The 26549-nt window shown below is 38.6% G+C and overlaps 1 protein-coding gene across 4 annotated transcripts in view; it reads right to left on the reverse strand.

Annotated features, from left to right (window-relative positions):
• Positions 1-3551: 3551 nt before the first annotated feature.
• Positions 3552-26549, reverse strand: part of CDC7 (cell division cycle 7) — a 49900-nt gene continuing 26902 nt past the window's right edge. For 3 of the 4 annotated variants that reach the window (XM_075131641.1, XM_048861989.2, XM_075131642.1), the window contains exons 3-12: positions 23231-23314; positions 21268-21403; positions 20416-20509; positions 20187-20329; positions 17199-17439; positions 16445-16540; positions 14881-15059; positions 10517-10599; positions 6737-6886; positions 3552-5037 (exon numbers count right to left, since the gene is read on the reverse strand). In XM_075131641.1, the coding sequence (XP_074987742.1) occupies positions 4640-5037; positions 6737-6886; positions 10517-10599; positions 14881-15059; positions 16445-16540; positions 17199-17439; positions 20187-20329; positions 20416-20509; positions 21268-21403; positions 23231-23314 (1604 nt within the window). In that variant the 3' untranslated portion in view covers positions 3552-4639. The remainder of the gene's footprint in view (positions 5038-6736; positions 6887-10516; positions 10600-14880; positions 15060-16444; positions 16541-17198; positions 17440-20186; positions 20330-20415; positions 20510-21267; positions 21404-23230; positions 23315-26549) is intronic. The other variant, XM_075131643.1, reaches the window with a different exon arrangement.

Consider the following 26549-nt stretch of genomic DNA (forward strand, 5'->3'; position numbering starts at 1 on the left):
AAAGCAGGGGAGCACAGAGAACATCTACTCCAGTTGCACTGGTACTGTAATGATATGGCAAAATGATATTTCTCTCTGACTTTTCTAATATTGCTTTGAATCTCTCTAGAGGTGGCAATTCTGCAACTTCTCTTGGTAGTTCTGCCCTATTAACTGCCATTACAATGAGGGGGAAAAAACAGCATGAGTTGTGATGGGGAGGAGGCTGAAGTCTAGTATAGATTAATTCCTGCTCTATGCTTGTACAGTACTGAGAATAATCCACTCCTTTCCTGTTACATCCATATGAGTATTTTCAGATAGTTATATCTGCCCACAACCTTCTTTTCTCAGGGTTCTGTATATTCATTTCTTCCAGTCTCTGGGCATATGTCATGCTTCCCAAGTCAATCATTTTTGCTGACCTCCTTTGGTTTCTGTGCAATTTATTAATAATCCTATTCATAGTATGGTGTCTAAAAGTCAGTATTCCAGCTATGGCCTCGCAACATATGCTGCAGCAGCAATTACCCTCTTGCTCTTTTAGTACTTCTATTGAGAGAGCTCAGTATAGAATGGCTTTTATTGCAACAATATTCCTTTGCAGCCTCTGGTTCAGTTATCGATCACCCAAATCAGTGATGTGCTGAAGAGGAATCTTGGGAGTTCATCTATGGTGCAAGGGTGGGGGTTAATAAGGACTACACTTGGGGGTAGGAGAGAAAGATGCATGGCAGTCATTAAAATACTGGTGGCAAATCATTTCTCCAAATCTCCCTATCCTCTACCTAAGCCTTAAGTTTTTTCTTCACTACATGAACAACCTTGCATTTATCCTTACTGAATTTCGTCAATTCTTTTTTTCCTTCCCTTTACAAGGTACTTTGATAGGTCTTAGCTAGAACTTAAAAGTGCTATAAATCTTTTATACATATATATATTTTTCACTTTATCCTCCAAGTTTCAAATCACTGGCTAACCTAGAGTAACAAATTGCAACTCCTTGTCTAGTTTGTTAGTGAATATATTGAACAATGAACTTAGCGCAGTCTCTTGTGGAACTTTTCTCAAAACCTAACAATTTGACATAACACATTAATAATTTAATAAATTACTCCCCATTTTGGTTATTCAACCAATACAATGGATAGTATTTCCACCACCCAGTACTGAAAGGTGTGCCATACTATTACTAATAAGCAGAAAGTAACCAAAAAAACCCCAAAAACCTAAGCAGTTGACATATTTTTGCTTGGTGTCAGCTTGTATTCTAGAAAGACCACAGACAGCACATGTGAATGTAGGAGGAAACAATACACACTGGCAGACAGCACTGCCTGCCAAATTTGGCCACAGTTCCTTTAGATAAATAACTTCTCAGCGATGTGCTGTACTGAAATTACATAAACAGCAGAAATTACTAAAGCCTGGGCTCCAGGGTTTTGTGGGTTTCAAGATTTTCTGCAATCAATATTCTGACATCTGCAGACATTTTTCTCTAACAGCTGATGCCAGAAATGGTGTGAGATTACCATCATTTAGTAATTCTTATTCAATTCAAGATCTTTATAAGTTTGACTATGTTGAAATAATTGCTTTTCATCTTCAGCCCTCGTTAGGGCATTTACACTATCATAATCACCACCTTATATGGGAAAGTTTCATAAAAATGCTAGAGCAGTAACCTTTTCAAAGAGCATTACTCATAACCTTTTATAGTGGCAATTCCATTAGTATTTCAAGAAATTTATATGGAAAGACATTGTACTAAACTTTCAGTAGAAAGCATGAATAGCTTTTTTTTTTTTCCAAACTGCTGAAAATAGACCAACTTCACTTTGCATAATGAAAATATTGCAAGATCTGTGACATCTATTAATTTTATAGTTTCACTCTAACCATTTTAAATACAACCCCCACATTTCTTCAGAAGTCACAGGACAGTTGTTGCTTAGGCCCCAATCCTGCAAGCACTTAGTATTATGCCTGGTATTACTGTATCTTCAGTGGGCCAACTCATGATAGTCAGAACTATGCCTAGTTATAAGGTTTTGCAGAGCCAGACCCTTAATTTATAACAAACTTATGTGTTCATGAGGAAAACCCTGTATATCCACAACTGTGATATAACCAAAATGCAATGCAGAGTGCTAAAGTTGCATCACTTTGGGAAATAGTTCTTGCTCAACTTACATAACTTTGTAGCCACAGAGAAGATAAGCTGTAGACATGTCAGGTGGAGGGTATTTAGATTTATACTATGTAATGGAAACCTTTTCCTCTTCTCCACAAAACCTTTCCATAAGCCTGGATGTGTTCAGAGAGGAGACCAGAGGATATTTCCTCACTATGATTTTTTTCAATAGTAGTAGGTGTTTGTACAGTGAATAGCAGTACAGCCCTGCTCCATGACTGCAGCCCAAGATGGTACAACAGTGCTGCTATTACTAGTACTAAAGCAAGGCTAGAAATATGGCTTGGATCAGTAAGAAATCAGGTCCTTAAACTGCCTTTGAGGCAGTGGGAGCTGGAAAACCCATTTAATAATGGTTGTCAACAGTAGGGTCACCCCTACTCTATTAAGTTCCTTTTACCATAAATGGGACAAAACTTTTCAATACAATTCCACAAAGCATGGTTAAGATTGATGTCTTAAAGGTCCGGAAAATTTTGTTCTCTCCCTGCCCCCATAACAGGCTAAACCCTTCTCAGTACCAGATGACAGACCCATTGTTGACAACTCTTGATGCCGACAGCTCTATCTGCTAGTATACAGGAATTGCACATAACTTGTTCAGTCTTCTCTCACAAAACTGTCCACTTTCACCCCAGCCTTTGATCAACTTAGCAAAGCCTGGATCCCCAATGATCAATGGAAAGTAAGAGAAGCATACCATAAATATTTCCCCATTTACCTCCTTGTGAGTTTGATAGTTATGCAAGTGCACACCTAGTAAATGGCATTAGTGATTCACTCCTCTAAACCTGGCGTCCGTGTTTAATCATTCCACAAATGCAGCATCATGGATTAATTTTTGCCTCCACCTTGATTCATTTATAACTGCATTTAAAAAAAAAATCTTTCAACTACTGTTCTGTATACGGAGTAATATTGAGAAAGGAGATGAGTTATAAAACATCTACTGCCTATCTCACTTATCAAATTAAACACTGAGTTAATATATCTAAAATCAGTCCAACTTTAAAACAAGGTAACATTTACAAAGAAATAAGTAAAATTGTGGTTTAGCCAATTTGAAGTTAGACTTGCTTTTAGGCTGAGATACTTTAGGGCAATTTTCAGCCTGGAGCACTTTACAGGCAAAGTAGTCACTCCTTTTCACTCTGAAAAACTTGCTCAAGACTTAAATGCTAACAAACCCCTGAATATAGCAGCCCTATATGATGAAGCCCGTTGAACTGTTTTCCATCACTGAGGGATTTACGCAGGAAAACATTAAAATGCTGATGTTTCTTTTATAATTTTCTGCACAGAGACATCCCTCAGGATGTCCTTTCCTTACCAATATTTTGGCAGTTTTAAACTATTACCACTAAACAATCTTCCCAAGTTATAAAAGCAAAACTTTTATTTAATGGATAATTTGTGAAAAATGCAAGTTTCCAAAACACTTATACTGATATGCATACATGCCACATGAGCTAATCAGTGAGGTGTGCATTGACAGTTACCCATGTTACTTTAGTTGAGAAAGTACAGGTTGTGCACAATAAGAGCAATTATGCTAATCCCCACTGCCCAAGCAGGGTGGGGAAGGTATACATCTTGGAACACTTGCCCTTACGGAGGTTACACAGTCAAAACAATACCTGACACCTAGATTAGCAGTTTACTTTTTTTTTTTAAATATTCTCCGGGGATGACTTGGATAGACTATCTGTGGCCAGTGGCAATGTACCTGGGCTGTCCAATACAAAAAGGACAACAAGCTGGAAAGTAAGTGGATCACAAGGAGAAAAGAAAGGGATGTATGCATGTGCACAGAATACTAAATGTCATATGTTAACCAAAAGTCACACACAACAAACATTTGTGTATTATATTTTATAGGAAAGATTAGCTTTAAATTTTATTAGAAGATTTAAAAACAAATAGGTCAACTTAGTGCTCATGAAACTTATTATTGACAGTCTTAGACTAAGTCCTTCTTTTCCTCCTAGAACAGGTACAGCACAGACAGCAATTTCCCACACCTCACCAATGAGCTTCAGCAATAAAGTAGGGAGATGAAAATATGTCACCTGTCATGTTTGTTCAATATTTGGTATCTAAGTGTTAGCAAGGAAGGGTTTTGGTAATGCAAACACTTTGAATTCTACAGTTGGACTACAACCATAAATTCACTTCACATAGGCCACTGAACAGCCATCAGAAGATGTTTCCATCACTAGTAACAAGAAATGGACTTGAAATTGTGATTTTTAAAAAGGTGAAATGCTCCATATTCTACTTCCAATCCATGATGCCAACCTTCCTCCACCAGAAACATATTTCTAGTAATTTTTTCAGAAACCAGTTCCACACAGTACAAGAAAAGCAGATCACTACATGCCATGAAGATAAATAAACTCAAACTAATACTGTATAATATTTTCATGTGAAGCAAAGATCAAGGAAATAATGGAATCAGGTGTCTTCTCACTGTCTGATATCTTTAAAAAAATGATGCAGCAAAGCCTCTTTTGCAGTTATTCTTGTAGCTGGGTTTAGATCTAGTAGCTTATCAAGTAGATCATAAGCTTCATCAGGAACTCTGTCCCATCCTTTCAAATCAGTTGCCTTTTCTGTTATCTTAATTTCCAAGCCATTGTCACCTTCATGACAGTTGTTCTTCAGATGCTGGATTTTTTCCCCAAGTGGCTGGGAAGCAAACTCTACTTTTTTGTCTGACTCAATTGCCAAAGCAGGCTCATATAAAGAGTTGGTGTGCATATCACTGGTTGATTTAGCACAGCTGCTATTTGTTCCTCTCAGTCTTTCACAGAGTGTTCTTAAATCCTGTGCTGGGACTTCTTTAGTACACAATACTGATTTGCCTATGAGGAAAATACTGTGTTTACTAAGCACTGTTTTAGTACACGTATACAATTGCAAATTTCAGGGTTTGAGACATCTCAAAGGCCATAGCTGTCCTTCATTCAGGTGCCTTCTTTCAAAAATTCCCCCTTTAAAAAAAATGATCATCTCCCATGGTTTCCAGCAAGCTGAGTCCAGCATTCTGTGGCCATGGCCCCACTGAGAACAATGAGAGCTGGTCACCATTTTGAAAGAGGGCAGTTCTACATGAAATTATTTAATACATTATTCTTATCCCCAGCTTAAGAAGTAAAATGGGAAAGTTACCTTTAATACTACAAAAAGTCATGAAATGTAGCTTATACAGAAGATTTCAGTGAGTTTAACTATAAGGGTAGTTTGAAGTATCCATTATTCCAGTATTAAGATCGGGGGGAGGGGGGGGAGACTTCTTAATTAATTGTAACAAAGTAATTAAGCCAATTTAGTGGAAAATTCTCAATTCATTCTGTATTCAAGAGTAAGCGCTGTAATTTTGGGGAGTATATGCAGTATTCCTCATACATAAAGTGGGTAAATCCCTGCTTTAATTGCAAAACCCAGGTCAGTCACAGACTCACTGGCAGTGTTTCCATAACGTACTGCATACTCTGTATTTTGGATAACCTACTATGCTAACTACATTTGAAGAAAAGAACTATAAAGAACTCTCATACTTGTTTTTGGATAAGTTATTTGTGAAGTGACATAACTACCTTTTCATATAACTTGAGAGAAACTAGGAACATTAAACATTTTACTGTACTTTTTGTTAGCTTTTGCAATTTTCCTATGTTTAATACTTATAGACTTGGTAGTCATGAGGTTTTTGTGTTGCCATTTTACAGCAGGCTACACAGCTACTGGCCCCATTTAAAAAAAAGAAATCAGAGTGGTATTCTGGAGTTGTAGGTGGTGCTCTTACTTAAACTGAGGCAGGACAGATGGCAAAGCCACCAGTAGCAACACATCACATCATGCACTTCCTGAAAGATGCGGCTCAGAAACTGACCCATTGTGTGGCTTTGAAAAGCTTTTTCTGTTTGTTTGATCCCAACATGCATCAAATAGTTAAAAGTAAAGTTCTAACTACTTCTGGTCAGACACACCAACTTTAAGATATTTTAACCAATTTGTCTATTTTAAAACCACTACCTTCAATTAGTAGAAATAAAGAAACATTAAAAACCCAATTCACCTTTCTTTATTTATGCTGTTTTCCATAATTTGCATCTCCCAGTTTGGAGAATGACAATGTTGTCAGTTTCACTTTCAGATATTAAATGATGCAATGCTTGAGTTGTAAACAATGAACGGAAATGTTTACTTGTATAAAAACCCCCCTGTTTCCACTGGAATTTTTTTAATCCCAACTATTTCTAATGGCTTTTTCTTTTAAACAAGCTCATAGTTACAATATCCGTATTTTCAGCCACATTGATTTAAAACTCCAGGGCACTTTCTGCAGGAATAAGGATGTTAGCTCAAATGTTCTAACCAAATTCCTATAGGAGTCATTACGTAGTTGCTGTATGCCATTCCCGAAATTGCCACATTTCAGTGAAGAGCAATATATAGTTTGTAAGCAGTTTGAGAATTCTTTAGGATGAACAGCACTATATAAATGCAAATTATAAACAATAGAAAGATATTTTTTTCCGTAATTAAAAACTTGCATACCAAATGTTTTAGCAGCCTGAATAGTTTCTCTGGATCCACGAATAGTCATGATTTGTGCCAAAGCAGTTAAATCATCACTTGCTTTGTAAAATGGATACCGTCCACTGAGCAAAGAAAGGAATATGATTCCTGCCGACCACATGTCAATTGCTGCAAGCGAAAGCAAGCTTTTAGTAAAAAAGAACCCACAACTTTATCATCTGGAGTCTAAAAAAACCCACGTGACCAGCAAAGTTTCAAAAGAAATAATGTAATGAATTACCTATTGATTTTGTTGACATGTAATCTACATGGTTAAAGGTGAAGTTAAGTACAGTTTTAGGGCTGGTCTTTACTATTGCTGCAATCAATGCAGCAGTGGTTGATTTAGTGGGTCTAGTGGAGACCCGCTAAATCGACCACAGAGTGCTCTCTGGTCAACTCTGATCCACCTCTCTGAGAAAAGTAAGGGAAGGTGACCGGAGAGTGTCTGTCAACACAGCACAGTAAAGACACCGGGGTAAGTCAACCTAAGCTACAGTGATCCAACTACATTATTCATGTAGCTGAATAGCATAACTTAGGTTGATTAACCCTAACAGTAGTGAAGACAAGCCCTTAGTCCCCAATCCTGTAAGCACTTAAGCAAATGCATACCTTTACCCATATGAATTGTCTTCTATGACTTTTATGGAACCACTCTAAGTCTAGTTAGAATTTACTTCAGTGTTTGCAGGATCAAGGCCTTAATCTGATGCTAGTTTTAAGCATGCAATCACAATATGCAGATATAGCTCTAGCCAGTACTAAGCTTTTTTGGTGGGGGGGGAAAAATTAGGCTGGTGGATTACAATGCTTGCCAATAGCCATTAACTTTAAGTGTTTTAATAATAATACATGCTCTAGAGATTATCTAAAAATTTGCCTAGGGAAAAGGAAGGTTTAAAATATACAGCCAGCACTAATTCCAAATAATTAAATATCTGAAGTAAGTAATTTTCTGTAACAGTTGATTATTATTTAGCAATTCCAAATGGATTTATCATACTGAAGACTTTACCTCTAACCTGAAATCACCTGACAAAGTAACCATCTTAAATGTAGTAGTTGAGAGTTGTTAATCATTTTCACAGTTTTATGAAGAGTACAAATAGTGCATTGGGGAAAGTTGCCCAAACATGATGGAAACTTTCAGCATTAGAGTTATGAAAATAATTGTCTGTCATTTATTTGAGGGATGGTAGGGAAAAGAAAAGAGGGGTTGAACAGTTGTGTGTGCTTCCGAGAGGAAAAATAACAGCTTTTAACTTTTTTCCAAAAAAAGTTTGTGGTTTGTAGAATGAATTATATAGATCTGAATTTAATTATTTCACTTACAAACACAGCCTCAAGGGTGATCTGAATATGTAAAGTGCTAAATTACCTGAAATTATCAAACTAGTGGTTAAACTCTTTAATGAAGAAATAGCTAAACAGATGGAATTATGGGCATACAGATGCAAAGTGGTACTTTGCACTTCTGGAGGATCTCAAAGTTCTAATCATTGATGAAGTTAGCATCAGGCCTTTATGGGGTAGTTAAATATTACCCTCACTTTATGGATGGGGAAGCAGAGCCATAGATATTAAAGGTTAGATCTACAAAGGTATTTAAGTGCCTAACTGCCTCTTTAGGCATCTATGTCCATGATTTAGGTGCCTCTAACATTCGCAAAACTGCCACTCCGTTGTTGCCTAATCCTGTAGATGACTACATTTCCACAGGTCAGCATTTGCAGAGTTAAGTGCTGATGCCACCACTGAATGAACAAACTAATCCAAGCCCTCGCTCAAACCAAGCCATGAAACAGCATTCTCAAAGTAGGCATTCCCCTGCAGGTTGGCACATGCATGTCTGTTTGCTTAAAACACTCACCTGGGATGAGAAGGACCTGACTTTAAGCAGGAACTTGAACCCAGCTTTCCCTCATCCCAGGTGAGTGCCCTAACCACTAGACAATTGGGTATACAGGTGTGGGGGTCTCACCTGTTGAAACTCTGCTCTTTGTACGTATAAATATTCAGAGAGCAATACTGACTATAACCAAATGGCTAGGGCATTCACATTGCATGCAGGAGATCCAGGTTCAAGTCCCTGTCTCAATGAATATTTAATTATTTAATACAAAGTGGAACCGTCCCAATAGGTTAGGCTGGCATGCGTCTGTTTGCTTAGGGCACTCCCCTGGGACGTTGGTTCAAATCCCTGCACTGCCTGACTTGAAGCAGGAACTTGAACCCACAACCCAAATGAGTGTCTTAACTTCCAGGCCATTTGATATTTCAGAAGATGTTTTATTATTTTTTTGGGTGGGGGGGGGGGGTGCATGAATCGCCTGGGTTTCAGCTGATAGGGCATTGGATACCTAAGTAGCTCACCTGGCTTAGGCACCTAACTCCAGGAGAAGGTTCATTGGTGAGAATACCAGGTGGAGGGAGGTGCCTACCTCTGGGCCTCTCAGTCAGGCACTTAAGGCCCAGATCAATGGGAGTTAGGTGCCTAAATACCACTGAAGATCTGGGCCTAAGGCCCACCCCTGACCTCTGTTTTTTATTCTGAGTTAGCTTAGGTGGCTCCTTACTCAGTTTGCTAGCTTCTGATGATGCTTCCCTTAACTGCCAAACTCTCCTCATCTTGTTTACTAACATATGGCTGAGGATTCCACTAGGCAGCAGGGCACACAGGGGTTAGGTGTGCAACACGTAATATCTTTGTGGATCCTGCCCTAAGTGACTTAGGCCACAAAAATAAGTCTGGGAGAACTAGGATTAGGCTGCATATCTTCCAGTCCCATGCTTCAACCTTAAAATTCATTTCTCTCAATGATTTAATCCATGATTTGAGTGTTTGCATTTTTTCTTTTCTTATGTATCATAACTTCCAACTACTCCACTGACTGCTTTTTATTAGTCTCACTTTTCACATAAACACATTCCTTTCCACAGTATTTACATCAGCTATGTGGCTGACAGACTAACCATCGTTTTCCCTTTAAACTATTAGACTATAGCGGTCTTTATCTTCAGATTTTTTTTAACTCGAAAAGGGGTGTGTGCCGGCAATCTAGTACAAGTATACATCTCAATAAGAAAAAAGGAAAACTTTATGAAGTCTGAACCCTGACTTTTCTATCCAGGAGTAAGAGTTTGGGGGATTGGAGGAACCTGTTCAGAAGCAATCTTGATTACTCAAATATATATATATATATATATTAAGTCTGTTCATCTCACATCCATTGATTTCTGGATGCCTGCACAGATCAAGTAGTCAATATCAGCTTTTCCTGTGGTCTTTTAAGAATGTGTGCAGACATACTGTGTTAATTATACTTGCTCTGAAAGCACATTGTTTGATTGAATCTCTCTTTAAAAGCATCTGAAGTATAAAGGGGGGGGGGCACTTCAGAACATTTAAACTGATACAAAGCCAAAAAGTTGGAAAAAGCTGAAAGTTCTGTCTTTTTAAAAACACAAACTCTACTGAACTGCCACATATGGCTCTCTGCCTTAAATGAATTAAGATGTATTCAAGTTTCAAACATTTTAAAAACATTCCTAACTTGTTCTTCAGCCTGAGTAATGAACATTTTAATAAAAAAACTACAACAAAAAACGAAATGCTTGAACAATGTTAGAAAGGCCAATAAAATGAATTCCACATGTAAACAGAAAAGGAGTTAATAGAATCAGAGAAAGTAATATGCACAAATGGGGAAGACCCAAGTATAGAAGAGTCACTAATTTCAGTCTGATGAATACTACCTGTAGTCTGAGTAGGGCACTTAGTTAACACCTCTGGTGCTCTGAATCCTGGTGTACCTGCCCTAGGTGCAACTTGCTGACGTCTTGTAATAAAAAAGAAAAGCGCATTTAAAGTGTAATAGGAAACATAATTCATAATGTTTCTAGTTACAATAGACTTTTAAAACCATTTCTAACATATGCTTCCATGAGACATGTCAACATTGTGGTATGTTCCAGTATTAACATTTTAAACTGGCAATATTGTGTTGAATACACACAATATTTAGGGTGAGAGAATAGTACACAAATAAATTGCATGCTTCCATCATGATGTTTTCAGTTCCATTCAGCTGCAGCATGATTTCTATTAAGGGCTGGCTTACACGGGGACACTCAGAAAAGCAAAGATGAATTAACTTCACGCTTTTAGTTAAAGCACATGGCTTAAAGCCACTTTACTTTTGAATGAAAGCATCCGCACAGGGGTGTGAAGTTAAAGCACATATAAACATTTAGTTAGTTCATCTTAAACTTTGAGTGTCACGATCTGTCTGGCCTGCAGGGGTTAGGTTTGTTTTCTGAATTAGTAACTTCAACCCCCCATGCTCCATACTCAGTAAAAAGGCACATCTGACTAACAAGATTGATGTGACTGTATTTTGACAATCATTTAGACCAGCAAGTAAGGGATCATATAGTATTTTGGAAACCACACCCAGTAAACAGAACTTTCTCATTAATGCAAAGAATTGTTGAAATAACCCACATCCCTGATGGAGGAATGGCTCATCTGAATGGAAGTTAACTCCACATATGGGATGGATTTGAACTGCAATGCCAAATTGTTTGGCCAGTCTGACTATTAAGGCATGTACATGATAAATGTCCTTACAACTTACTTACACATGTCTAGAGGGAAAAAAAGGTAAAACCTAACTTCCCTCCTGATCTTAAGCTTCAAGACAAATTTACAGTTTTCCTTTTAGCGATGAACAACCAAATGTGCAGAAAACAGTATGTTAAAGGGCACCAAAATGCCTTATAAATACTAGAACTTATTGAAATTTCAAATGAAGTGACAATTTCAGATGTGGTATTGCTATTTTTGAAACCATTCACATAGTGTAAGTTTCCAGATACAAGTTAAATTTGTTTAACAAAAAAGTGTCCTCTTATTTACTTGCCAAGATCTGAGTTCATGGTTCTTTATTTCCTTTGCACAGCATTTGAAGACTACTCAGAGTTCTTGTAGGTGCCTAGAAATATCTACAATAAATGGAAGACATGACAGATTCTTGCAAGAGAAATATGGAACCCTGAATTCAAGTCTTGACTGCTTAGCTAAGTAGTGCCTAAATTTTTCAAATCTTTGGTTTTAAGATGTAAAGTTTTCATAAACAAAGAAGTTAAATAATTCTATACTTTAAGGTTTTTGGGTTTTTTTTAACAGCATTTCAGTTCCTTTTTAAATAAATGTCCCTGGAAGAGTCAAACCATATGATCTGGCCTACACTTAAGTTTTGCTGGCATAGCTATGTCTGTTAGGGATGTGAAAAGTCATAGTGCTAACAGACATAGCTATTCCAGCAAAGCCTTAGTGCAGACGCAGTTCTTGCAAGAAAAAAAATCTTCCTGGTTTAGCTTATTGCGTTTGGGGAACCGGTTTAATCTATACTGCCGAAACTCTCTTGCTGGTATAATCATAGAATTGTAGAACTGGAAGGGCCCTCAAGAAGTCATCAAGCACTGAGGCAGGATCAAGTAAACTCAGACTATCCCTGATAGGTGTTTGTCCAAGGTGTTGTTAAAAACCTCCAATTATGGGGATTACACAACCTCCCTTGGAAGCCTATTCTGGAGCTTTACTACCTTTAAGAGTTAGAAAGGGTTTCCTAATATCTAAACTAAATCTCCCTTGCTTCAGATTAAGCCCATTACTTCCTTCTTGTCCTACACTGATAGACATGAAGAACAACTTGTCACAGGCCTCTTTATAACAGACCTTACCATATTTGAAGACTTATCAGATCCCCAATTCATTTTTTTTCCTCAAGACCTTTTAACCTTTCCTCATAGGTCAGATTTTCTAAATCTTATTTTTGTTCCTCTGGACTCTCTCCAATTCATCCACATCTTTCTTAAAATGTGTCCAGAATTGGACACAGTTCTCCAGCTGAGGTATAAAGTAGAGTGGACAATTACCTCCCATGACTCTCAAACACTCTTTAAAACATCCCAGAATGATATTAGCCTTTTTCACAACTGTATCACATTGTTGGCTCATCTGCAATTTTTGATCTACTATAACCCCCAGATCCTTTTCAGCAGATAACCCCCAGATCCAGCAGCAGTACCACCTAGCCAATTATTCCCTATTTTGTAGTTGTGCATTTGATTTCTCCTTCCTAAGTGAAGTACTCTGCACTTGCCTCTATTGAATGTCATCTTGTTGATTTCAGACTAATTCTCCAGTTTATCAAGGTTGTTTTGCATCTAATCCTGTCCTCCCAAGTGCTTGCAATACCTCTAAATTTGGTGTCATCCACAAATTTTATAAGTGGACTCTCCACTCCATTATCCAAGTCATCAATGAAAATATTGACTAGTACCAGACCCAGGACTGACCCCACTAGATACACCCTCCCAGTATAACACCAATCCATTGATAACTATTCTGATAACCAGTTGTGCAGTTATTTCATCTAGACCACATTTCCCTAGCTTGCTTGTGAGAATGCCATTTGGGATCAAAAGCCTTACGAAAATCAAGGTATCACATTTCCTGCCCCTGCCCGTGCCCCCCCCCAGCCAGTAACCCACTCAAAGAAGGAAATTAGTTTGGCTTGACAGGATTTGTTCTTGACAAATCCATCTTGGCTATTCCTTATAACCCTGTTATCCTCTAGGTGTCTATAAATTGACTGTTTAATAATTTCTTCCAGTATCTTTCCAGGTATCCAAGTTAGGCTGACTGGCCCATAATTTCCTGTGTCCTCTTTGTTAACCCTTTTTAGCAAAGACTGGAGCAAAATAGGCATCAAACACTTCAGCCTTCTTGATATCATCCATTTATAAGCATTCCTTCCCTGCTATAGTGATCTACGCTTTCCTTACAAACTGTTTCTCCATTGGGAAGGGTAACTGCTGTAGGGGTGTGTGTAGAGATAGAGAGAGTGCTCTCTGTATATCAGTGGTTCCCAAACTGGGGTTCATGAACCCCTGGGGGTTTGCAAAAATGTTACAGGAGATTCTCAGGAAAAAATTCCCTAATGATGGACAGAGCTGTCCCTAGCAATAGCATGGAGCCAGCAGCCCAGAGCTCCTGGACTTCCAAAAGCTAAGCAGATCAAAGCAAGCATATCTAAATCTCCTCAGTGTGATAAACTTCAAGACTCCTTGTAAGAAATGGAAAGGGAGGTGGATGTTTTTTGCTGTTTTTAAAATTAAATAGGCAGCTAGTATAGTTTTAAAAATTATGAAGAACAAGTTTAAGATTTGTTGTAACGTGCGTTGTTTGCCTGGACTGCTTAAGATCTGAATGCTTGTGTAGGAGGAACTCTTTGAGTTGGCTTCTTAAATTCCTTCATGCTGTTTCATGTCTGATACTCCTTGATGAAACATAGGAGCCTTGTCTTATAACAGGCTAATTCATAATGATACAAGCTATGAAAGTGAGATCTTGGAAGAGTGTTGCTGTTTTCATACTGTAGTAATACTGCAATAATTAATGATCAATAATTAATAATAGTGTGTGATAAGCATGTCATAAAAACACATTTTATATTTCCAAGATCAATGCTTTTATAATTTATACCTGGTAAAGGAGAGAATCCCTGGAAATATTCATTTTTAGGAGGGGGTTCATGAGACTTGACATTTTAGTGAAAGGGGTTCATAGGTTGTTTAAAGTTTGGGAACCACTACTATATATGTATCTAGATGCATATATCTCTGTGTGTGGGTGTGTAGATATCTATATCTATCGGGAAACCCATCTAGGTGTAAATAAGGCCTGTCACAAACCCATTTCAGGATTTTAATGAAGAGAATTGTTAAGCTATTTTACCTTACTGAAATTAAAAAGCCCCCCACACCTTAAAGAAACTGTCTTTACAACTAACATCCAATGGAGAAAACTCTTTCAATGTCAAACTATTTTAACTACAAATAATTGCATTTATCTGCAATGAGAAAGTTAGTTAGTACTATATGAAATCCATGACCTTTGTCAGGTTAGAATACACATTGTGTTCTAATGCTTATAACTTGCATAGGTCTAATGCTATCTTTCACTTACTAAATCAATTGTCCTGTGATGTCAAGCAATGTTAGAAGCTTAGATTTACTGAAGTTGATTTTACAAAATCATCAAAGCAAATTACCTTGAAAGGCAAACACTGCAAACTCTATCTGTTGCATAACAGTCACAGGTCAAGATAGCTGGGCAACTGTTGGCGGCTTTCTTGGCTACACCATTGTTCACTGCTTTTGTAGAAATAATCTTCTTCTTTGTTGCTAATTTTCTAGATGCAACATCCATCACCTTTGATTGCTTTATGAGCTGTAATACAGATGTTATATGTTCTAAATCAGGGGTGGGTAAACTTTTTGGCCTGAGGGCCACATTGGGGTGTGAAACTGTATGGCAGGCTGGGTAGGAAAGGCTGTGCCCCCCTAAACAGCCTGGCTCTCGCCCCCTATTTGTCCCCTCCCACTTCCTGCCCCCTGACTGTCCCACTCAGAACCCCCACCCCTATCCAAACCGCCCCCACGCCCCTGTTCCACACCCCCTGATGGCCCCAGAACCTCTGCCCCCTGTTCCCTGTCTGCTGACTGCCCCCTGGAACCTCTTACCCTACCCCCTTATCAGTGAGGCTGCGAGCTCCTGCCACTCTGCCCATGTGGTGGTGTAGCTGCATGGGAGAGGGAACAGTGGGGGAGGGGCCAGGGGTGAGCCTCCTGGGCCAGGAGCTCTGGGGCCAGGCAGGATGGTCCCGCGGGCCAGATGTGGCCCCCCCAGGCCGTAGTTTGCCCACCTCTTTTCTACATGTTTCAAACATTTAAACGCTACTTCCATTTTGCTTCACTCTTCCCCTTCCATTAAAGTGTTTGAAAGAACTAACAAAAACATGTTACCAGTTTTAAAAGAGGAGACCACCAGTCCTATTTACTGATATCTCAATGGCTAATAAAAGTACCAAGGGATTTAAGATTTGTATAGTGGTGGTTTTCCTGGAAAATTAGACATTTTTCAGTGACTACTACTAATTCATATCCACAATATATTCATAAGTACTTTGAAATTACAGTAACATTGTGTTTACCAGTATAATGTAATTTAGTTATTGGCTAGGGTTTTGTCTTTTTCTCTTTAATAAAGAGACTTGCTGTAAAAATGGGAATCGAAAAACACTAAGACGTGGAGTTAGATGCTAGTATTTGGCAACATTATTTCAAAGCCTAAACTGCCCAGTTAAAATATCACTGTTAGCCAAACCCTCTGCTTTAGTTCATAGTTAGGGTTTTTCTTGCTAATGTCTAGTTTTTCACTAGACATCATGTCCAGATTATAAACAGTGTAGTAAAAATGTTTATTACAAACGTAGTCTGTTTTCTCTGTAGCCTTATCAACTGCAGAATACAAAAGCAAGTTTTTGGAATAATTTCTAAACTACACAGATAGAAAAAGATTAATTACTATATAAACAAAATCAGGTGGGGCAACAACTAGACCATAACAGTAACTGTCACTCAAACAGCTTGGAAAAAAATCACTTAAGTCTTTAGTAAATGTAAGACTTTGCTAAAATGCCAATTCTGTTCAATAACTTTTTGTGCCACAACAAATCACAAATAGTAGTTAGGGATATCTAGTACTGAAACACAAATAAGTTCAACTATTTAAATGTATAATTGATTGTGTTCCTGGTGAGCAGTATTGCTTACTTTTATTGTAGGGCTCTCCTGGTATGTGGAGCTATGGATATTAAAATTTCTCTCTCCAAAGACAGAGCGCTGGACAGAATGGTGCACAGACCCCTCCTACAATAGCAAAAAAGGACAATAAGAATTCAATCTGTAACACTGTCAGCTGTAATCTGACAGTATTTAAAAGTGTGATGTGACATAAGGCAAAAACAGCTGCATACAAGTCACTTTCAGGCACCAGCTTACTGTGTATGAAGAAAACAGTCTAGACAAACCCATAAACATGCTTACAAAAAAAAAATCGCACTCCAGAAATATGCCAATACACCCTGAAATATACATGTACAGCAGTTGTATTTTGATGTGTAATTAAAATGGAGATGAGAAACTTTCTGTGGGGAGGGAAGCCATGGTATGTATTGCTAAAATGTTAACTCTTTTTTACATAAGGAGATTCAGGGGCTCACCAAACATTACTGCATTTTACACAGCATGCAACATTACATAAGAATCCACTATTTTCATTTTTAGATATAGTAGACATTGAATGTGAAGTAATGTTCCAGGCCAACGTAGTTATTCAGAAACTAGTTCCATTTTCACAAACAGTTTAACTCTAACAAAACTTTTCCAACATGTTGCATAAGTGCACACACAGTAAGATTTGGAATTGGACACTGACAAATTGTTTTAGTATTACATCTCCCCCTGTTGGATGAAGTAATACATTAAATAAACTCCTGCAGCAATATTAGTGAAAAAGACTCAGAACCTTTCCTTTTCCTTGTTTGTTCTGCATTTGTGAGCAGCACCATTTATCAGATGTTTTTGAGGCTGACTGCTGAGCTATCTGTCTAGATGCTGTACCATTGACAGAAACCCTGTTTCCCAAGGTTAGGTGAGGCTTATTTTGTGAGCAACTTTCCTGTTGGCTTTCAGATTGGACAACTCTCAGTAGTTCTATTTTCGTATCAGGGGTTCCTTGTGCCAAACCAAAATCTACTAGGGCATACCTAAAAGACACAAATTTAAAAAGACAATTTAAGAAAATTATACTATACTTAAAACAAAACAAACAAAAAAACAGTTCCTTAGAACAGAAGCTAAGGTATACATTGGCATTCAACACACAGGGTTTGAAAATTTAGCTGACCCCTCTTACCTAGATTATTTAAACATATTAGCCAAGTGAAATAGTTGTTCCACCATATCCACTGCAATTTAAAGAACAGTTATATGCTGTAACCGTAATAATCAATTTTCTATCTCATTCTTAGGGCTGGTCAAATATAAAAAAATTATCCAATACAGTTTGACAAACACCAGTGAATAAACACTGAATACTAATCAATAAGCCTTGCTTACTATATTGTTATAGATACTTTCACTTGTATTGTTTCCCTGAGTTGTTTTCAGTGTCAAATCCCCCCCCCCATCCCTTATCTTACCTTTACCTTCTCCCTATATTTTGTCATTTTTCCCACTGAAATTTCATACACACTCTCACACACACATGCTCTGGGCTTGAAAATGTTACTTGCTATTTAATAGCCAGAGGACTAAACCTAAGTGCCCTTAGCCAGTAATGTCCACTATCTTTCCTAAGTCTGGAGCTATGTCCAAACAAGAAGTCAATCCCCACCTTGTGCCTGTACCAAGCTCCTAAAAAATGGGATGGTGCTGGAATTTCTACCAGGGTGCTGCTTGGGGACTCATTTTCCATACCAGCTTCTAGCTAGTACATATCTGATACATTTAAAGCCATCATCTATCCCACACTGGATGCTGGAAAGGAGACTGAACAGTCTCTCTATTCCCCACATCTCATTCTCTAAGACTGGGTGGGTCTTTGCTACATTAACCTTTCCCCAGCCTTCAGAAGATCTGTGTGGAGTCTTTGCTACTTGATCCTTCAGCTTTCTGGCTGCTACCAGAGGGGTTTACAACCCCACCCATCAGTCTCACCTTTAGAATCCATTTCCCTAGTCAATAACTCCAGTGCCTGCCTCCACTATTGTACAGAACTACCTCGGACAACAGCTGAGTGAATCTTACTTGATTCTTATCAATTTCACTGCTGTCCAAAGGGATCCCAATAGTAACAGTGAAAACAGACAAGACCTATAAGTTTTCACAATGCTGAAGTCTGGCAACCTCTCAGCAGCACCATTGGAGCTGGCTGCAGACTTCAGAAGATACGACTGCATGAGTTTACACTTGATTCACATCGGAAAGTTTTTTTTTTCTTGGCAATGATGAGTGTGATGGGGTGGACTATGTGCAGAGGTCCCCTGCTGGAGGCCTCAGGGTCCTGCCACACTTATCCCAGGAAAGGAGCAGTGGAGAGGTCTTCCAAGCAGTCTGGAGTGGCTGCAGGGGGGAAGCAATCAATCAAGGCCCAGGAGGGCACTATTAAAAGGATCTACAGAGACAGGGCAGTTGCTGCTTAGAGCTGGAGAAGAAAGGACTGCAAGCCTGGCTGACTGAGGGAACTGCAGCACAATGGACAGCTACATAGGGGCAGGAACTGGGGGAGCGAGAGGCTCCTGGCTGGCTGCTAGGACTGAGCCAAAGAGAGTCTGCTAGCTGGGACCAGGGGAGCAGTGAAGGCACTTTTGGCTGGCTGCAGGGACTGAGCCTGGGGCAGTTGCAGGAAGACTGTCTCCGGGGAGGAGGCCCTAGAGATATGGCCCCATACCAGGGGTAGACTGGTTTAAAGACTGTGGACACCCCCAACCAAAGCAGGTGCTTGTGAGAGGTGGGTGCTGACCCCATTACATTGAGAACTACAACTTTTTTTTAATTGAAGACTTTTTGGTTCCACAAAAGCTGGTGGCACATACATACATAAATGCTTATTACTTGCCATGGGAAAGTCATTCTGAGTCACTATTTTGTTTCATGCATGCAACAGTTGACTCATCAGATCTCCTAAAACACTCTTCAGAAATAATAGAATGCTTTTCTAAAATGATTCTAGCAGAGTAAACAAGCAATATGGTAGAAATTCATGTTCTGAGAGTTAAGAAAATTACTTGCACCAATCTACACGTCTACAAATTCTGTGGAAGACAGTTTTCCCTATAAAGTTTTACCTTATTCTTGTATGGACTGTAGTGAAATATTTACCAAGCCATGAGGATATAGCTACTCACTGACAGGAAGGCAACTAATAACTCCTTGCAAAAGGTGGACAGTATCACACTAGCTACCTTTAATTTAGTTACTTGCAGACAAAAGATAATTAATACAACCTGACCTAGTTTTAGGAATAGCTAATCTGTAGAAAAGCTACATAGTGGAAGACAAAAAGAAAACATCAACTTTCTTGCTATGCACACTTGAGGTGTGCTGCAAGACACAAACAGGTTAACACATGCATTCTTTGAAAACCTATGCAGTACACAAATAAAGGTCAGTATTAACTATGTTAAAGTAAACAGTGATTTTATTCAGTTTAATCTTATTGAACATGCAACAATTTTATTTATTTTACTCATTGAGTTTAAATTAATTTTTTTAAAAGTATTTGCCATTTTGTGATCCAAAATTTTTTCATGCTTACTATATTATTTCTTCTTTCCCACCCTGACCAAGTCCCTAAACTCTAAATAAGAATTTTTTTATATATATATTTAGTTCTACTGCTTAAGCACATATTGTATAGCTGGAAGGAAAAACCCAGAAACTTAATTTACTATGTTCTGTCAAGGCACACGTTCCTAAATGAGATCATCATAAAAGTCATGTGTAGACTTACTCTTTCAGCTGCCTGTTGTACAGGAAGTTACTGGGCTTGACATCACGGTGAACAATACCAAAGTGATGAATGCGCCTCAATGCTTTAAACAGATTAAACATGTATTCTCGTACTTCTTCAAAAGAGAGAGAGTTCAAAATGTCCTGAAAGATTATTTGAATGTTGTAATTTTGCAACTCTTTATAATTAAGTATTTTACTGCTTATATAAAAAGAAGGGTGGGACTCACCAAAAAGGATTCATGTTCCAGATATGGCATAACGATAACTACATGATCATTTTTTCTAAAGCAATATCTAACTCCCATAACGTTATCCTGCCCCCTAAAGGAAAAACAAAGTACTATCTTGAAACAACAAACAGAAAATAGGTTATTTCACCTGGCTCCCACAGAAAACTTCAGCAATGCTTTTTCTATTAATACACAAATTCCACACTGCCAGCAACCTATCAGCATGTACTCTGAACACAATCCCCTCATTACTTTTCTCAAAGTGTTTCATTCTTCAATTTGCAATGAAGGGCTCTCCAGACCATTGGTGTGTCATGGCCCACTTTTAGGGCTTGAGTCTGCTCCCATGGATTTGCATGATCCAGGATTGAGCCCTTTGAGAGCAACTGGCTTAATCTCAGGAAAGAGCTATTCCAACCATCCGCCTTGGAAGCAGCAAATATCATCAAAGCACCTCCATTCCTAAACCAGTGAAGAGAATTCAGTGCCATTGGCCAGTACTTTCAGATGTACTAGAGATCACAGCTATTTCCTACCTAAACCATGTTTGATAGCATACGTATACTGTGTAACTCCTAGAACTTTTTACTAGCAAATACAAAGTTAGCTGCAAATAAAGCAACATGAGCATTATAGCGAACATGATCCATTTATGGTATGCCCTTGCTATAAAGAGTTACTGATTATTTTTTTTTTTTTTATTTTTCTTGTGGTCAAAACTCCAGCAAAATGCAAGTAGTACCAAAACTAAAAAGTAACTAGACATACAACTTAGTTTTAAATGACATTTAAATTCAGTTATGACATCTTTAATTCCTTTTGCTTAAAAAAGTGTCTTGTTTAACCTACCCTGCTATTGTAAGGCACTGAAGTTCAGCAGCAATTCGTAGAGGATGACTAGTTGGAATTAGGTGTTTCAAAGCCATTTTTTCCTCACATCCTGCTTGTTGCTGGGCTGTGGCCAAATAAACTGAACTAAAAGTACCTGTAAGAAAGTATGAAGCCTATGTTTAACTTCTTTGGATTAGCTGCGTTAAAGTATTTCATGTTACTGGTCTGACTGCTGCACTTGTGGTGAAAGAGAATCTATTTGAGTCAAGTTAAGTTTGTGACACAAAACAATAGTTTTTCAAGTCAAGGCTAAAGCATGAGGAAAACCTTTAAAAAGTGGTTTTAGTACAGAAAGCCACTTAAGTACTTCAGGGTTATCAATAAACAAATTTTTAAGAAAATTAGCCATTAGTGTCCAGAAATTGGGAAGTACAAAATAAGTAACATTTCTTATTAATAGACCATAAAATATAATTTAAAGTAATTACAACCACAAATGTTTGACCAGTATGCAAGCATAACAAGTCTATGGTTGCATATACAGATCACAGTTGCCAGCAAGAATCAACCTCAATACTATCAGCAACAAAAACACAGAACCCTCCACTTGAGATAAAGGAATAATATCAATAACTATTAATAAGTAGCAAGACCTTTGCCTTGTTGGGGAGAGAAACTGAAGGGAGGATATGACCCCACACCCTAAGTTAGTGCAAGTAGAAACACATCTTTACACATAAGCTTTCGGTATTGCCAGTGTCACAAATGTCACTTTTTAGCAACATATTCATTTCGATCAACAGGGTTAGAAACACTAGTTGTAAATGAGAACCTTATTTAATGACACTTTATTGTTTGTTCATGACAAGAAGCATTCCATGCTCTTGAATTTTCAGATTGCTGTTCCGAACTAAATATGTAGCTTTCTTTTAAATTTAGTCGGTAAAGCTACTAAGTTTTTAAACATTTAGCAAGCTATCACAAGTATTACAATCAAATAGCTGTTTAAAAAAATTAAACCTCTACTTTCTAGACTTTTGAAGAGAAGTCAAAACATCAATAGTGAAAAACTTTCAAAGATCGTGTGGGTAAAATTTTCAAAAATGTGTAGGCTCCCATTCTGCAAATATTTATACATATGCTTAATTTTATTGCCCTGAGCAATCCCATTGATTTCAATGGGATTACTCATAGTAAAGCATATGCATGATCACAGAATTGCAGCCTATGTCCCATTGTCAAATTTTGAAAATTTTACTGTGTGCCTAGTTTGAGCCCATATATTAAAAATATCTTGGCAATAATCATCCATTCTCCTCTCTTAGCCCCACCCATAGGGTTTAATATTGGAAAAGCAGAGACTACTTTGCTGGTAGTGAAATGTCTCACCAGAGTATAATTGTACATTTAGAATGTACACTTTACAGACAAATATAGGTGGATTAAATCTTGCGTAGACATGCTTGGCTAGATCTACTCCAAGAGCTGCAGCAACCTATGGCAGTTTAAAGTGTATGTGATTTAAACATCTTGTTTTGATTTAGACCAGTCTACTTTGGTAAGAGCAGGGGTTCTCAAACTGGGGGTTGGGACCACTCAGGGGGTTAGTAGGTTATTACATGGCTGGTCACAAGCTGTCAGCCTCCACCCCAAACCCTGTGCTTTGCCTCCAGCATTTATCATGGTGTTTAAATACATAAAAATGTGAAAGGGGTCACCAATACAAAAGTTTGAGAACCACTGGGTAACAGGTTTCAAGAATCTGGCAGGAAAATCTCTTTGGAAAAACTTATCTACCAGCATTTGTACTTGCAACTAAATATTAGAACGCCCATTTATTTCTAACAATATTAAAAAGCAATCCATAAAATGGCTCTCATACTAGAATTTGCCAATATTGGACTTCATTATATAGTTTTATACTCTTAAAATGTGTATTTCTCAGGTACATGAAAATTCAAGCAAATAAATATACATTTACCTTCTCCAATTTTTTCCTTAATTTTGAACACCTTTACAAGCTGTGGCACTGCTTCATAAAGTTTTTCAATATCTTTTTTTACTCCTGTTGAGGAAATAAAGGAAAACAGAAAATATTTTGCTTGGTCTTAGTTTACTAGTTAAATTTCAGGATATATATTAGACTTTAATTCATATAAATGAGGGCGAAATTACATAAAAAGTAGTATAAAACAAACCAAGGCTCTCGTCCTACAAAGACATACGCAGGTAGATTTGGATAATACTCATGTGCGTAAAGTTAAATGTGAGCACGCTTGCAGGTTTAGTGCCCAAGACTGCAAAAGAGTAGTAAAGACTATTCCAATTAGCATGGTGCAAGGCACCTGAGGCACTCACATAAAAATATTGTACTGTAAATGGTCAAAGAATGTACAGTTTAAGACAGAGGTGGGCAAACTATGGCCCGTGGGCCACATCCGGCCCATGGGACCGTCCTGCCCACCTCTCGAGCTCCTGGCCGGGGAGGCTAGCCCCCAGCCCCTCCCGCGCTGTCCCCCTTCCCCACAGCTACACCGCCCTGCAGGCAGTGCAGCTGGCTCCGTCCGGGCAGCGGGGCTGCGAGCTCCTGCCGCTCTGAGCAGCATGGTAAGGGGGCGGCAGCGGGAGTTCCGGGGGGCAGTCAGGGGACGGGGGCAGTTGGATGGGGTGGAGGTTCTGGGGCAGTCAGGGGTCAGGGAAAACTGTGGGTTGGATAGGGTGTGGGAGTCCCAGGGGGCCTGTCAGGGGGCAGGGGTGTGGATTGGGGGAGGGCAGTCTGGGGACAGGGAGCAGGGGGGGTTGGATAGGGGGTGGGAGTCCCAGGGAACCTGTAAGGGTGTGGATAGGGGTCGGGACAGGGAGCAGGGGGGGTTGGATAGGGGGTGAGTCCCGGGGCAGTCAGGGGACAAGGGGTGGGGTTGGATGGGTCAGAGGTTCTGAGGGGGTCAGTCAGGGGGGTGGAAAGTGGAAGGGGGCAAATAGGGGGCAGGGGCCAGGCTGTTTGGGGGGCACAGCCTTCCCTACCCAGCCCTCCATACAGTTTCGCACCCTGATGTGGCCCTCTGGCCAAAAAGTTTGCCCACTCTTGGTTTAAGAGGTAATCTGCAAAGAGTTTAACTTTTTTGGCTTGAGACTCATGATACATGAATATCCACCTTTTGCTTTATTTATTTTTTTTGGTCCATACCTCTATTGATTAAATTTGGTGTCTCTGATCCACCTTCATGGGAAAACCCAATTGAGAGGGGCATTAAACTCTGCCACTCCTGACATAACTGCTAACTGAATGCAAACAGTATTGCCCCATCTATCATGCTCTATAATTTATATGCTGCTACAATGTTTTGTTTTAAAACTCATAAGTTGTTGCCACTCAGCATGGCGTGGCAAACCCTAAAAATGAATCGGATCTCTGATTATTGTTCAGAGACTAACATACACATGGAGTTAGTAATGTCACCATTTCATAGAAGACATATCTACACTGGCTGCTGAGAAATGGATATGTAAGAGGTAAACTTCAAAGAATAAAAGACAAAAGGGTTTAAAAAGGAAAGTATTAGGAAGACAAACTTGTGTTATCATTGGAGGTCTGTTAAAAATATTCAAAAAACCCTCGCTGATTATATTTAAATTGTTGCATTTTATACTACAATCACTAGATGGCATAGAAAGGATACTGCATTCTTATTGGAAAACTAAGGAATTTCACTCAAAGGATGGGCCTGTGTTACTTTAGAAAAGTATTTATTAGAGGACTCATGAATGGCTTCTAAAACACACTTCTTTTGAAATTTAGAGAAATTCTAATTTATGCTGTTTTATTAGATGTTCTAACTACTGTCATGCAACAATAAACCATTATGCTACTGCCAAAATACTATAAAGCCTTAGAACACAGAGCATATGAAAATATACACAAGGCAAGTTGCATTTAAAGTTGAAATATTTTACAATGGTGGGGCTCAAATAGTGTCACCCTTTATCAACTTATGTAACACTAGTGTTTGACTCTTAAGTCCATATTTAGACACCTAGCCTGATATTTCAAAGTCATGAGAACCAAAGTCATTGGCCTATACTTTTATGGAGTTTGTGGCTAATTACTGCAGCAAGGGTAAAATGTTCCTGCAATAGATGTTTTCAAGAATGGTTTGTATTGTTTTCACATAATAATAAATAATGTAGTATTTCATAGGAGCTAAACTCATATGTATTATACATTCTAAAAAGGGAGAGGGAAAATCATTCCCAAATTAACACATATAATAGCAAAACGTTTAAACTAGGATTATATATTATACAAAGAAGCATAGTAAGCACTGATGTAACAAATATCATGAACAATGAAAATCAATTTATAAAGTCATAATACCAGAAAGATTACAATAGGCATGTACTCTGTATGTATATGTATTCCCAAACCCACACATTAGCCCAAGTGAACAAATTTCACTGCTGCAACATCAACAGAAGACTGAAATGTGACTCTTGAATCCTTTCCCTGCTTTCAAGAACCTGAAAACAGATGTCAGAAGTCCCCATTAGAGTTTTAAAATTTTTAGTTGAAAGTTAATTACAAAAAACTATACATATTAAACTGCTGAAGGCTACTGCGCCCACACTATGTATTTCACCTCATCATTCTTCCTCATCTTTCTCCCACTGCCAAGTCTTTCCCCTCTTTTAAAATATCCTCATTAACAGTGGTTACCCATCCAGCCTTTCCAAGCTTGTATCCACACTGCAAAAATAAAATTCATGATAGTTTTTTTTTTAAAAAAACTTTAAAAAAAAAACCCCGAACTCCTAACATTTAAGTCACTGCCATTGGTTGGTACTGGGCAGGCAAAAGTGCAGCAGATCTTTTTTAGAAGAAAAAGACTATCATTTTCACCCTATAATACTTGTTTTGAAGTGTTTCAGTGACTAAGTGTAGAGTATACTCCTGGGGAAATTCTGTCACTGCGCATGCACAGAATTCATGTCTACCACTGATTTCTTTGCTTCCCCACAGAAAAATTACTTCTGACGGGAAAGCAAAGGGAAGCTGCAAGAGCGGTTATGCGCCCCTTCCTGGCAGCACAGGAAAGTTGGCTCAGGTGCCCAGAGCAGCCGACAGAGACGTAAATCACCAGCAGTAGGGGGGAGCTGGGCAGTCATGCAAGCAAAAGACACCCTCTATCCCTCACTCACTATTGCAGCACACTTGGTGTGGAGGGGCAGAGTTTCAGGGTGTTTCTGAGGAGGTAGGCATGAGGCAGGCTCTGTCTCCTCAGGCAGGTGTAAAAGTTTTAAGG

Source organism: Caretta caretta, chromosome 8 (assembly GCF_965140235.1).
Source record: "Caretta caretta isolate rCarCar2 chromosome 8, rCarCar1.hap1, whole genome shotgun sequence".
Lineage (NCBI taxonomy): Eukaryota > Metazoa > Chordata > Testudines > Cheloniidae > Caretta > Caretta caretta.